We start from the raw sequence: 14,674 nt of genomic DNA, 5'->3' as shown, positions 1-14,674 counted from the left end.
CTTAATCCTGAGATATCATTGGACTAATAGGTTGTCAAATATACCATCTCAGGCTCGTCATTGGACCGCTCAGTCAGCTCTTTTTCCATCCCTTGGTCTTGGTCATTGTCGGGGACTTCTTCCTTGACGACACTAGTCGGGGAGAACAGAGAGGCAGGGTGAGACAACAATGAACTGAGCAGACCAAAGGTTCAATAGTATTTATTTTCTAGAGGGGGAAAAAGACAACCGAAAGCATAATAGCATGACAGAATATGCAGCAGCACAAAAAAAAGTAAGTACCGTAATTATTTGTAAAGGAATCAGTTTTTTTAGTATCTTCCAAAATAAAGGGTGTTAAAAAAGCTAGAGGTAAGGCCATTGGTGGTGCATGAAAACAGAACCAATAGCATTGTTTCCATCATATCAGCAAGTCGGGGTGAACAAACAAGTGAGCACAGAAAGAACTGAAGTTTTCCTTCTGGTGTGTCAACTACCTGCTAAACAAAACAAAATGGCGGTTTAGAAGAAGCGAGGGATGGGAGTGGCAATGTGGTAAAGGGAAGGGGGAACCTGTGACAAACCTGCCATCCTCCTCCTCTACAAGCTCCTCCCTCTCTCTCTGTTCCAGCAGCTGCTGGAGCCTTCAGAGTCGAAGGTCACAGGGGAGAGGTGACAAGGAAGGAACGAAGGAAGGAAAGAAATCAGGAAGTACAGAGAATTGGAAGGAAGAGAAGTCATAGGGAGAAACAAACTGTTACTCACCATGGCAACGCATTGAGGATATACTATACAATAACTGCCAGTGTAGTAGAGTTAGTTTTTTCCAAAACAAGAATAATTTGGTTCCATAACCACCATCTCTTTTACCTCTTCTTCTTCTTCCTCTCCTTCTTCTTGAGTTTCTCCAGATCTTTCTTGGCCATCTCGATGATGTCGGAGGCTTCCTTCTCGGGGGCCAGGAGGGCAGGGGAGAAGGTTCCGGGGTAGAAGGACTGGCGTGAGGAGGCACGAGACAGGTTCTTACGCAGGTTTTCATTCATAGACTCACTTTCCAGGAGTTTGGCCCTAGGGGGAGGAGGGGGGTAACAGTAAAGCTTATTGACAAATTGAAATGACAAATGAAAGGTATTAATCTTAATATAGGGGAGACATTTACTTACCTGAGGTCCTCTATCTCTTTGATATAGCTCCGGATCATGTTCCCAATCTCTTCACTGCCCTCACCTGAATAAACAAAACACGAAAACCTTAGGAAACATACTTACACACACACACACACACACACACACACACACACACACACACACACACACACACACACACACACACACACACACACACACACTTATGAACTGTTTAAGACGTGAGGGGATTGGCACAGACATATCGACACATTCGAAAACCCACACTTCACATTCCCTCATCTCTCACAGGAGACATACACACACCCCACTCACCTGCCCTGGCGAGGACCTGGTTGGCCTGGTCACTGAGGTACTGTGTGAGTCTGGCCCTCTGGGCGTCAATGGTCTCCTGCATGGCTTTGACCCTGATCCTCAGGTTGCTGTTCTCAGTCTGCAGCATGGTGTTTTCATGGACCATGTCGTTGATGCTCTCCATACCATCCTCTCCCACCATACGCTTACCCTACCAGAGGAAAATGGGTTTAGATCAAATTATAATTCACTAACGGGAAACTCTTTTTCATATACTCCCCGTTTTCTTTTTTATCCAGTTTTTCTCATCTAATTTACTTTCTCACTCCTCTCTATCCCTCCCCCCTCTCTTAGCCTCTCTCCCTCCGTGCCTTTCCTCAACTCTTAACTATGCCCAACAAAACACGCACTTTTGGTCATGTAGTGTAAGTGCACCACATAATTTTGCTCTCTCTCCCTCTCGCCTCCCCCCTCCCTACCTCTCTCTCCCTCCCCATCTCTCCCCCCCCCCCCCCCCCTACCTTTCTCTCCCTCCCCATCTCTCCCCCCCCCCTACCTCTCTCTCCCTCCCCATCTCCCCCCCCCCCCCCCCACATTTCTCTCTCTCCTCTCCCCTCCCCTCCCCACATCTCTCTCCCCTCCCCACATCTCTCTCCCTCCCCACATCTCTATCACTCTCCCCCTTCTCCCTTCATCCCTCTCCCCACATCTCTCTCTCTCCCCCTCCCCACATCTCCATCACTCCATCCCCCATCTCCACATCCCTCTATCCATCCCCCTCCACCCCCTTATCCCTCCCTCCCCCTTCCCTTCCCATCCCTCCCTCCATCCCTGTCTCTTACGGTCCTGTACTCTATCAGTTCCATCTGTAGCCTGGCGATTTCTGTCCTGAGAGCAGAGATCTGCTGGGAGGCCTTGTCCTGGTTCACCATCACCTTGTTCTTAATGTTCCTGGCTCTGTTAGCGTACTTCAAGGCGTTCAGAGTCTCCATGAAGTCCCGGTCAGACGGACTGATGCAGGCTATCATCATCGTTTGGCTGAGGGTAATGGGATAATTCAAATTAACATGGGTTCCTCACTGTATGCATTCAACAACATAACAGCTTTGCCTTGGCAAACCAATGACAAGTGGGCTGAACAAGAAACAGACTGACACCTCAGAGCTGACTCTTAATATGTACAATTTGTATTGATTGACAAAATGCATTTAGTTTGACATGCACATCATACCAGATTACTATGACAACAATGCTTATAGAGAGAGGGAGAAAGGCCAGACCAATGGCAAACAGACCTGTTTCCACCTAGAGAGTCCTGTAGGAGCCGGGTGAGTTTGGAGTCTCTGTAGGGCACGTGCGTGGATCGCTTGCTCCTGTCTCCCAAAGCACTAATTACATTCCCCAGAGCAAGCTGCAGTTTGGAGGAGTTGACCAAAAAACACAACTCAGAAAAACAGACATTGAAAGGTATTTTCAGAAAGATTCTCATTCGAGGAGTCTACTTGTGTTCATACTGGGCTGTCACGATTTCACAGTATTTGCAAGGTACTGCTTTTAACCACTAGCTGGCTCTTTAAGGTTAAGAAATAAAATGCTGCCTCTTTTTAAAGGACTCATCTGACATATAATATTCCTATATTGTATTTTGACCAGATCCCTATAGTGTGTTAGGGAAAGGGTGAGTCAGAAGCTGCATACTACTATAGGGAATAGGGTCCATTTGAGCCACAACCAAACTCTCACCAGTCCACAGTTGATGGAGATTCCCTCCTTAGCTCGGTCTCCTGTAGCACCGGTTCTCTTCAGCCTTTCAGAACCGGCCAGGTCCACAAAGTGAAACTTGGCGGTCAGTGTCTCATACTCTTCCATCTCTGAGTTGCCGTTAGCAATCCTGTTGTCAGTCTCGTTGTTGTCTGTCTCGTTGTTGTCTGTCTCGTTGTTGTCTTTCTGTGAGGTAGAAATAACAGGCGGCAGGTAGCTTAGAGGATAAGTGCATTGGGCCAGAAACCAAAAGTTTTCTGGTTAGAATCCCCGAGTCGACTAGGTGAAGAATCGGTCAACGTGCCCTTCAGCACGGCACTTAACCCTAATTGCTAATGTCGCTCTGGATAAGAGCATTGGCTAAATGATCAAAGTGTACATGTAAATAACACCAAGATGGATGCCTTTGTTTCAGTACCACAAATCAAAAGCACTGTCCACGCCATTAGTGTAATGTAACTTAGAATGCCAGTACCATAAACATAGAATGCCAGTACCATAAACATAGAATGCCAGTACCATAAACATAGAATGCCAGTACCATAAACATAGAATGCCAGTACCATAAACATAGAATGCCAGTACCATAAACATAGAATGCCAGTACCATAAACATAGAATGCCAGTACCATAAACATAGAATGCCAGTACCATAAACATAGAATGTCAGTACCATAAACATAGAATGCCAGTACCATAAACATAGAATGTCAGTACCATAAACATAGAATGCCAGTACCATAAACATAGAATGTCAGTAATAAGAGCACTTTCTGTTAGAGGTCGACTGATTATGATTTTTCAACGGCAATGACGATTATTGGAGGACCAAAAAAAGAGGATACCGATTAAATCGTACGATTTTTATATACACACACACACACACACACACATATATACATATATATTTGTAATAATGACAATTACAACAATACTAAATGAACAATTAACCCTTTTATTTTTATTTTTATATAATACATAAATAAAATCTATTTAGTCTCAAATAAATAATGAAATATGTTAAATTTGCTTTAAATAATGCTAAAACACAGTGTTGGAGAAGAAAGTAAAAGTGCAATATGTGCCATGTAAAAAAACTAATGTTTAAGTTCCTTGCTCAGAACATGAAAACATATGGAGGCTGGTGGTTCAATATTCCCAGTTCTTCAATATTCCCAGTTAAGAAGTTTTAGGTTATAGTTATTATAGGAATTATGACGCGTTGACTATTTCTCTCTATACCATTTGTATTTCATATACCTTTGACTATTGGATGTTCTTAAAGTCAAAATATTGCTGCTACATTGCACAACCTTCAATGTTATGTCATAATTATGTTAAATTCTGGCAAATTAATTACGGTCTTTGTTAGGAAGAAACACAGTTTGCAACGAGCCAGGCGGCCCAAACTGCTGCATATAACTGGACTCTGCTGGCACTGAACGCAAGAGAAGTGACACAATTTCCCTAGTTTAATATTACCTGCTAACATGCATTTACTTTAACTAAATATGTAGTTTAAAAATATATACTTCTGTGTATTGATTTTAAGAAAGGCATTGATGTTTATGGTTAGGTCAATTTGTGCAACGAATGTGCTTTTTCGCGAATGCGCTTTTGTTAAATCATTACAAGTTGAAGTAGGCTGTGATTCGATTGATTATATGCAACGTAGGACAAGCTAGTTAAACTAGTAATATCATCAACCATGTGTAGCCAACTAGTGATATATGTGAAGATTGATTGTTTTTTATAAGATACTGTAAGTTTAATGCTAGCCAGCAACTTACCTTGGCTCCTTGCTGCACTCGTGTAACAGGTGGTCACGCCTGCCACGCAGTCTCCTCGTGGTTTGAAATGTAATCGGCGTCCAAAAAGGCTGATTACCGATTGTTATGAAAACTTGAAATCGGCAATAATTAATCAGCCATGCCGATGTCGGTCGACCTCTACTTTCTATATGTCATTCACATTAAACTAGCATAATAGAACATGATATCGTAGGAGCAGCTGAGCAGCTATATGATTTCTGTAAAATGTCAAGGTTAGGGGTAACTCCAGTCACTGTCATAGCATGTCGTAACAGTGTCGTAACACGTGACAAGAGTCGCCTCATAGCAACGAAAGAGTAGATACGGAATAAGATAGGAGTTGGAAAGACAGCACAAAGGGACGGACCCTTGGGCTAATGAATAATCTGCTCTTGTACGTACATTGTCGGATGCACAGACTCTGACTTGGCACAGGTGAATGGTGAAGATGGCATGAGAGCGGGAGCTCTGGACGTTCATCTGGGTGCTGGCGGTGGTTCGACACAGAGCACCCAGCTTCAGACACTGCATCATCTGGGTGAGGAGACAGAGACGAGATTGTAAATTATATTTTATGCGGTAACATGTCCAGTGTTATTCCTGTTTTTAAAGTCCTACATTGTATGTACACAGCCATACATTTCTTCTGGACCCCCAGACTATACATCCCAATGCACACACCTCTGCCTCGGAGGCTACCGTCCGTGTGGTCACCCCTACTGTGTAGATTCCTCCATTAGCGTCCTCGTGGATTTTTATGTGGGATTTCTGCGCCCGAGCTTCCAGGTCCCGTGTAGAGTCAAACAGATCCAGCACCTCCTCATTGTAAAGCTTAACCAGGGGACATTCAGAAATACAATATTACAGTCTTATTTCTTACCGTTCTGAATTCAGCACTGTGAAATTCTATGGAAATATCACACCTTCTAACAGTATGTTTATATCCTATGCCAGAGTTCTGATATCACAACTGTGCATAATCACATCTGATTATGTTATAGAGAGAGACAGACAGCCGGACGACGCTGGGACCAAATGGGTCTCCCAATCACAGCCAGCTTTGACACAGCCTGGGATCGAACCCGAGTCTGTAGTGACACCTCAAGCAATGTGATGCAGTGCCTTAGACCGCTGCGCCACTCGGGAGGCAGCAAGAATGACCTTTCTACGACAGTAGCTTAGTGTTAGTGGCGAAGGTCCTAGTGGCTAAGGTCCAGAGCAGTATATATTCTAAATAAATGGCTCTGCCAGTGCCTAGTTTTATGGAAGGGGGGTGAAGAAGTAACAACATTTATTTTGGTTGATTTGTTGAACTTCCTGTTGCCAGTCCACATGCTAGAGAGTACCCAAATGATGTGTTACCCATTTCTATAGTCATTCCCATCTCTGGTTGTTTTAAGAGGCTATGTGGGATAAACCTAAGATACAAACAAAACATCTGGTTTTCCATGTATTATGGTAGAGTATAAGTTTTAAAGCTGCTAAATGCTAATACTGTTATGCCAAAATATGTAGATATTTTAAATGGCCGCCAATAGCAAGCTAGCAGATACCCATAGACTTCCAGTCATTGCGCTAACCCTAGTTAGCAATTGTGCTAGTGCTAGATAGCAACTTCCTTCAAACTGCACGCAGAGACATAAAAAAGTCATCCAAAGTTCATTTGACTCTGGGGAAGTAGATAAAGGGCGAAAATTACGAAGTATCCCTTTAATGTGTGCATTTAAACAGTGAGTTATTTGTTTGTGCTGATAATCGATCCGTTTGTTTTCTCTGTGGACATAGAATTAGTATTGGTAGAATGGACATTCCCATTCACTGTTCTGAGGCGGCTGGAGTGATCATTGCTTACAATATTGGGTAGATTTAGCAAAATCCTGTTGATTTTCCGGCCATATCCTTTCTACTAACTCTATTTCTATGACAGACACAGTATATTACTCTGTCATAAAAAGGAGTAGACTAAGTCTGTCCTCATGAGGCTTCTGTCAGTATGACAAGCAAACACAACTGTGCAGTCATCCCGTGTTAACCCTTGCCACCCCAAACCGTGACCCTAACAAACCTGCTCCCACCCGCTGACAGCTGTCCACTGTCAACAGTCTGAGAAACGTGTTTAGGAGACTAGAGATGGGAGCTAGTTAAATTGTGCCGTGTCAACACATAGACTGACGCTGGCGCTACGTAATCCTGGGGTTCTTGGTTACAAGAACCCCATTCTACTGGTAAATATGTTATAGAGTGAGGTTAAGCGATAGAGACATAACCACACTCTCAGACACAGAGGATTACCAAAAATAATACACAAACAGCCATGTCAGGCTTACGTAGTGCCAGCCTACGGTTGATGTATTATTTGAAGTAATCCTCTGTGTCGGAGAGTGTGGTTTTGTCCCTAGCTCACTCTATAACATATTTACAAGTAGAATGTTACCTATATTCCCTGCCTCTGTGTCTCCTCTGTGTCTCCGTAGTCCATACCTCCAGGAACTGTGCGTTGATCTTGAACTCAGGAACGGGTCGTCCCTGCTCTTTAGCGGCCTGCTGGCGCTCCTCAATGCCCCTGAAGAGGTGGCTGACCGCCCGGGGTATGATGCCCAGCTCCTCTTCCCCGATATTAACATCAAACCCTGTACCCATGGTGTAGGTCTTACCTGACCCCGTCTATAGGAGGAGGAAGAGGAAGATGAAGGACGGAAAAGGGGAAGAAAAAAGGAGGATAAGATGGGGTGGCAGACAAGAGAGAGGGGGAGAGAAAGAGGGGAGGATGAGAGAGGAGCAGGAATGGAAAGAGGAGGAAAGGAGAGAGGGGGAGGAGGGAGCAAAGATAAGGACGAGGAAAGGAGGGGGAATGGGGGAGGGGATGAGCAAGGAGAGAGATAACGAGATTAATTTATTCAACTTAATTAATTAATTGAAGTTTCATTTAAATCTGCTGTGCTTATAACGAAGTGGGAAGAACCCCAGGATTCTGCTGACTGGGTCAAACTGTTGGGACTGTGTTAAATATGAATTAGTCCAGCACAGACTAGACAGACACATATCCTACCAAATGTCTCTAGTCTGAGTAAAAACACAGGGTAAAACTGAACCAGGCGACCGAGAGCCAGGGCCAACATCTGTACAGTATGGTAGAGAGACAGACAAGAAGTAGGTCACCAGTCACTGCAGCAGTGGTGGTGTGGAACAGATGGGTGGGGGGGAGAGGAGTTCACATAAAAACATTAATGAATATCTTAAGAGTTGTGCAGGCCTACTTAACTGCATCACTTAAGACCCACCAGCATTGAAATCCCCTCCCATCAAACAGACTTTAGTTCTAGGAAGCCCCTATGAGAGAGAGAGGCTCAGCCGCCAAACTGCATGAGGAGTAAGAACTGTTGAATAGGAAAAGAGAGGGAGAGGGATAGAGTGTGTGCTTTAGTGGTGCTACTACAGATTCAGAGAGCTTTGTGAGGGCTTGCAATGACAGAAGCACCTCCAATACTCTCAGAAACCTTTTATAAAAACTAGAGGTCGACCGATTAATCGGAATAGCCGATTAACTAGGGCCGATTTCAAGTTTTCATAACAATCGGAAACCGATTTGGCCGAATTTTTTATTTTTTTATTTTTTTTAAACACCTTTATTTAACTAGGCAAGTCAGTTAAGAACACATTCTTATTTTCAATGACGGCCTAGGAACGGTGGGTTAACTGCCTTGTTCAGGGGCAGAACGACAGATTTTTACCTTGTCAGCTCGGGGATTCGTTTTTGCAACCTTACAGTTACTAGTCCAACGCTCTAACCACCTGCCTTACATTGCACTCCATGAGAAGCCTGCATGGCAGGCTGACTACCTGTTACGTGAGGGCAGCAAGAAGCCAAGGTAAGTTGCTAGCTAGCATTAAACTTATCTTATAAAAAACAATCAATCTTAACATAATCACTAATTAACTATACATGGTTGATGATATTACTAGTTTATCTAGCGTGTCCTGCGTTGCATATAATCGATGCGGTGCCTGTTAATTTCTTATCGAATCACAGCCTACTTCGCCAAACGGGTGATGATTTAGCACTGTCGTTGCACCAAACCTAACCATAAACATCAATGCCTTTCTTTAAAATCAATACACAAGTATATGGTTTTAAACCTGCATATTTAGTTAATATTGCCTGCTAATATGAATTTCTTATAATTAGGGAAATTGTGTCACTCCTCTTGCGTTCCGTGCAAGCAGTATATGCAGCAGTTTGGGCCGCCTGGCTCGTTGTGAACTGTGTGAAGTTAATTTATTCCTAACAAAGACCGTAATTAATTTGCCAGAATTGTACATAATTATGACATAACATTGAAGGTTGTACAATGTAACAGCAATATTTAGACTTAGGGATGCCACCCGTTAGATAAAATACGGAACGGTTCCGTATTTCACTGAAAGAATAACCGTTTTATTTTTGAAATGATAGTTTCCGGATTTGACCATATCAATGACCAAAGGCTCGTATTTCTGTGTGTTATTATGTTATAATTAAGTCTATGATTTGATAGAGCAGTCTGACTGAGCGATGGTAGGCAGCAGCAGGCTCATAAGCATTCATTCAAACAGCACTTTGGTGCGTTTGACAGCAGCTCTTCGCTGTGCTTCAAGCATTGAGCTGTTTATGACTTCAAGCCTATCAACTCCCGAGATTAGGCTGGTGTAACCGATGTGAAATGGCTAGCTAGTTAGCAGGGTGCACGCTAATAGCGTTTCAAATCGGTGACGTCACTTGCTTCACAGTAGGGATGGTGCTTAGAGTAGTTGTTCCACTTGCTCTGCATGGGCCGCGGCTTTTGTGGAGCGATGGGTAACGATGCTTCGAGGGTGGCTGTTGTCGATGTGTTCCTGGTTCGAGCCCAGGTAGGGGCGAGGAGAGCGACGGAAGCTATAATGTTACACTGGCTATACTAAAGTGCCTATAAGAACATCCAATAGTCAAAGGTATATGAAATACAAATGGTATAATAGAGAGAAATAGTCCTATAATTCTTATAATAACTACAACCTAAAACTTCTTACCTGGGAATATTGAAGACTCATGTTAAAAGTTACCACCAACTTTCATATGTTCTCATGTTCTGAGCAAGGAACTTAAACGTTAGCTTTCTTACATGGCACATATTGCACTTTTACTTTCTTCTCCAACACTTTGTTTTTGCATTATTTAAACCAAATTGAACATGTTTCATTATTTGGGGCTAAATGGATTTTTATTGATATTAAGGTAAAAGAAAAGTGTTCATTCAGTATTGTTGTAATTGTCATTATTACAAATAAATAAATAAATAAATAAAAAAAACGGCCGATTAATCGGTATCGGCTTTTTTGGGTCCTCCAATAATCGGTATCGGCGTTGAAAGATCATAATCGGTCGACCTCTAATAAAAACTATATAAGCACTCCAAGAGCTAAAAAGCATTCAACAAAAATACTGAAAATATACATTTAAAGAATATTGGAGGGGTCAATGAGTTTTCAGGACCTCACACAGGATTATCATACCAGTTCAGTCTTTGAGTCCTGATCAAACAGACGTTTTACATAACACAAATACCAGCCTTACAATGTCAGGCACAGTGCAAACTAGTGGAATATGGCTGGAATAACTGCTTTAGCCTACTGCATACTGTAGATAGGGCCCAGAGTTTTCCCAGGTCATTTGACCCCACACAAGAGATCTGTCCTTCAACCCAAATATCAACACTTTGTGACCCCGGAGCCCCAGGTGTCAGTCAAGACAGGGCTGTGTAGAGACTTGCCTGGCCATAGGCAAAAATGGTGGCGTTGTATCCTTCGAAGCAGCCCTCGATCAGCTTCTCAGTGCAGCTAGCGTAGATGCTGTCCTGACAGGAGTCCATGTCGAACACATAGTCGTAAGTAAAGGCCTTGTCTTTACCCAGCATCACCTGGGGCTCCCCTGGGGTCACAAACGTACAGATGTGACATCCCTCAATCTTTTCCCGGGCCAGTTGAGGACGAATCCTGGGGGAGATAGAGAGAAACAATGTCATTCAGTCAACAAGAGACAAACATACTGTAATTGGCCTAAAACCTACAGTACATTTGGAAAGTATTCAGACTCCTTAACTTTTTCCAAATTGTTACATTACCGCCTTATTCTAAACTGGATGCAATATTTTTCTCTCTCATCAATCTACACACAATACCCTATAATGACAAAGCAAAAAAAGGTTTTTTGAAATGTTTGCTAATTTATATACAGTACAGTACCCCTTCAAAAGTTTGGACTCACCTACTCATTCAAGGGTTTTATTTTTTACTATTATCTACATTGTAGAATAATAGTGATGACATCAAAACTATTAAATAACATGTTACGGAATCATGTAGTAACCAAAAAAGTGTTAAACAGATCAATATATTTGAGATTTTCCAATCTAGCCACCATTTGCCTTGACAGCTTTGCACATTCTTATGTAAATGTGATATTCCTGTTTTTTATTATTATGTGGTATTGTGTACATTGTTAAGGTAAACAAACAATTTAATCCATTTTAGAATAAGTCTGTAACATAACAAAATAACAAAAGTGATGTGGTCTGAATAGTTTCCCAATGCACTGTATGTAAACGTAATGCTGTTTTTAGTAAGTGTTCAATACGTACAGCAACATGCACCACTCTTGATTTAACTTGTTGTAATATTAAAATGTACACTTCAAACAAGGAGTTAACAATGGCATATTACCTTCACTTTCAAGTCTACGAAAAGGCCAGTCTAGCAACAGGAAGTATACAGTAACCGGTCGGACTAAGGCAGGGTTTGGGCAACTTTCTTTAGTTCATTTCCTGCAATTCTGAACATTTTGCCATGGGGTGTAGAAAAATGTTTCCTTTTCAAAAAAAGCAAGTTTGCTGCATTTCTACACATTTTGCCATAGGATGGTGGCAAATGTTTGCAGTTTTAAGTATGATAACTGATTATCAATAGGCCCCACCCGGTAATTCGACCATGCTTACTACAAGTTTAGATAGATGTCCGCTAGACTAACTTACCAATCTAAAATGTTTTGCTGACATTGAGTGACTGCTGATGCACAACCTCATTTTGAAATTGCACCTATTATTCTAAGTTTAGACCCCGACTGAGTTGCCCCCCACAAAAAATACATTGGGTCCGTGGGCCGCCAGTTGCCCATCCCTGGCCTAAAGCATTAGCTCATACGTTAGGTCATAACGCTACCCTGAATCTATGACCCAATACTCGTGACTCATAAAACATGCCTGCTGGCTTAACACAGTGCCTTCAGAAAGTATTCATATCCCTTGACTTATTCCAGAGTTCGTTGTTACAGCCTGATTTCAAAATGGATTCAATAAAACTAATTCTCACACATCTACACGCAACACCCCATGTGAAAACATGTTGTTTTTGGAACATTTTGCACATTTATTGAAAATGAAATACAGAAATATCTCATTTACATAAGTTTTCACACACCTGACTCAATACTTTGTAGAAGCGCCTTTGGCAATGATTTCAGCTTTGAGTCGTCTTCGTCTGTATCAGCTTTGCACATCTGAATTTGGGGATTTTCTCCCATTCTTCCTTACAGATTATCTCAAATTCTGTTAAGTTAGATGGAGTGCGTAGATTTTCAATGGGATTCAAGTCTGGGCTTTGGCTGGGCCACTCAAGGACTTTCACATTCTTGTTCTGAAGCCATTTCAGTGTTGCTTTATGCTTGGGGTCCTTGTCCTGCTGGAACGTAAATCTTTGCCCCAGTCATTTGCACTCTGAAGCACGTTCTCATCAAAAATGTGCCGTTATTTGGCTCCATTCATTGTTCCTCTAGTCAGTGCTGAAAAGCATCCCCATAGCATGATGCTGCCACCACCATGCTTCACAGTAGGGATGGTGTTTTTTTATTTTTTATCTTCATTTAACTAGGTAAGTCAGTTGAGAACAAATTCTTATTTTCAATGATGGCCTAGAAACAGTGGGGCAGAACGACAGATTTTTACCTTGTCAGCTCAGGGATCCGAACCTGCAACCTTTCGGTTACTAGTCCAACGCTCTAACCACTAGGCTACCTGCCGCCCTGTGTTAAACAGGTGATGAGCTGTGCCTGGTTTTTCTCCAGACATAGCGCTTTGCATTCAGGCCAAAGAGTAAAATGTTTGTCTCATCTGACAACATCATCTTTTGCTTTATACTTATGTCTTTCACGTGCCTTTTTGCAAACTCCAGTCGTGCTGTCATGTGCCTTTTTCTCAGGCGTGGCTTCCATCTGGGCACTCTCCCATAAATCCCAGATTGGTGAAGTGCTGTAGAGACTGTTGTCCTTCTGGCAGGGTCTCCCATCTCAGCCAAGGAACTCTGTAGTTCTGTCAAAGTGGTCATTGGTCACCTCCCCTGACCAAAGGTCCTTCTTGCCCGGTTGCTCAGTTTGGTCGAACAGCATGGGTAGTTCCATATTTTTTCAATTTCCCAATGTGCTTTCAACACCCTAGAAATGGTTTTATACCCTTCCCCAAATATATGCCTCATCACAATTATATCTCTGAGATCGACAGACAGTTCCTGGGACTTCATGGTATAGGTTCTGCTCTGACATACACTGTCAACTGTTGGACCATATTTAGACAGGTGTGTTTCTTTCTAAATCATGTCCAAACAATCAACTTGGCCACAGGTGGACTCCAGTCAAGTTGTGGTGACATCTCAAGGATGATTAGGGGAATTGGATGCACCAGAGCTTCATTTGGAGAGTCATAGCAAAGGGGTGTGAATTAGATATTTTTTCCAATGTATTGAAAAGTGTCTAAAAACATATTTTCACTTTGTCATTATGGGGTATTTTGTGTAAATCAATTTTATCAATTTTGATTTTAGACTGTAACAACAAAATGTGGAATAAGTCAAATGTGTATGAATGCTTACTGATGGCACTGTACGCATTTGTGTGTGTGAGTGTGTGGAGTACGAGTGTGAGCTAGAGGTGCACTAAGCCCCAATGCTGAATGTCTATAATGCCCTCCTGATAGCTGGCCAACTGGCCCTGGATTATTAAACCTGATGTCAAATCCAGAGAGAAAGAGAGACTGTGCTAGAGGGCAAGAGAAACAATGTGATTGGCAGATAAAGAGCTAAAGATATAGAAGGTAAATACATACAGTTGTGTGTTTACATATGCTGCCTGTACCATACCACTGCATTCCCAACCAGGTCTAATACAGTGTTTACAATATATTGTAACAGCTTCTAGTATATTGTATCTTCTGCCAGCCATTTTACACAAATGGGAGATGTTTATTCTTAGTGTACAGAACTCCTCTGGTAAAAGGACTCCACTGTTACGGTCAAACTAACGGCTAAGAAAGGCACCTGGCAGTGGGCCTGCCTTCCTGCGTGAATATAAGGACTGTATTGTCCCCTGTGGGCACAGAGAACAATGTTGTGGTCGGTGCACAGTGCACTCACTGTGTCTGTGTGACACTGGATCCCACCATTACCCCCAACGACCAAACCTACTACAGGATTACACAGCCTGCTGGACAGAGGGAGGGATGGAGAGACGTAGGGATGGGAGAAGAGGTAAGCCCTGCCTGAAGGTCATGGGATGTCCGCTAGATAACAGTAACACAGGGTTATGACATGGTACAAGGCAGGGGTGGAAGACCAATGCCAAACACT

General features: G+C 42.6%; 1 protein-coding gene across 4 annotated transcripts in view; it reads right to left on the bottom strand.

Moving 5' to 3' along the window:
* The window catches only part of LOC139375188 (kinesin family member 21A), a 66,288-nt gene that overhangs the window by 28,198 nt on the left and 23,416 nt on the right, over window positions 1-14,674 (bottom strand). For 2 of the 4 annotated variants that reach the window (XM_071116754.1, XM_071116762.1), the window contains exons 2-13: window positions 10,777-10,999; window positions 7,472-7,654; window positions 5,672-5,821; window positions 5,393-5,524; window positions 3,162-3,365; window positions 2,714-2,829; window positions 2,261-2,456; window positions 1,440-1,629; window positions 1,143-1,206; window positions 850-1,047; window positions 564-623; window positions 45-132 (exon numbers count right to left, since the gene is read on the bottom strand). In XM_071116754.1, the coding sequence (XP_070972855.1) occupies window positions 45-132; window positions 564-623; window positions 850-1,047; window positions 1,143-1,206; window positions 1,440-1,629; window positions 2,261-2,456; window positions 2,714-2,829; window positions 3,162-3,365; window positions 5,393-5,524; window positions 5,672-5,821; window positions 7,472-7,654; window positions 10,777-10,999 (1,804 nt within the window). The remainder of the gene's footprint in view (window positions 1-44; window positions 133-563; window positions 624-849; window positions 1,048-1,142; window positions 1,207-1,439; window positions 1,630-2,260; window positions 2,457-2,713; window positions 2,830-3,161; window positions 3,366-5,392; window positions 5,525-5,671; window positions 5,822-7,471; window positions 7,655-10,776; window positions 11,000-14,674) is intronic. The other 2 variants (XM_071116771.1, XM_071116781.1) reach the window with 1 other exon arrangement.

This window comes from Oncorhynchus clarkii, chromosome 2 (assembly GCF_045791955.1).
Source record: "Oncorhynchus clarkii lewisi isolate Uvic-CL-2024 chromosome 2, UVic_Ocla_1.0, whole genome shotgun sequence".
Taxonomy (NCBI): domain Eukaryota; kingdom Metazoa; phylum Chordata; class Actinopteri; order Salmoniformes; family Salmonidae; genus Oncorhynchus; species Oncorhynchus clarkii.
This window is presented reverse-complemented; position numbering and strand designations above follow the sequence as displayed.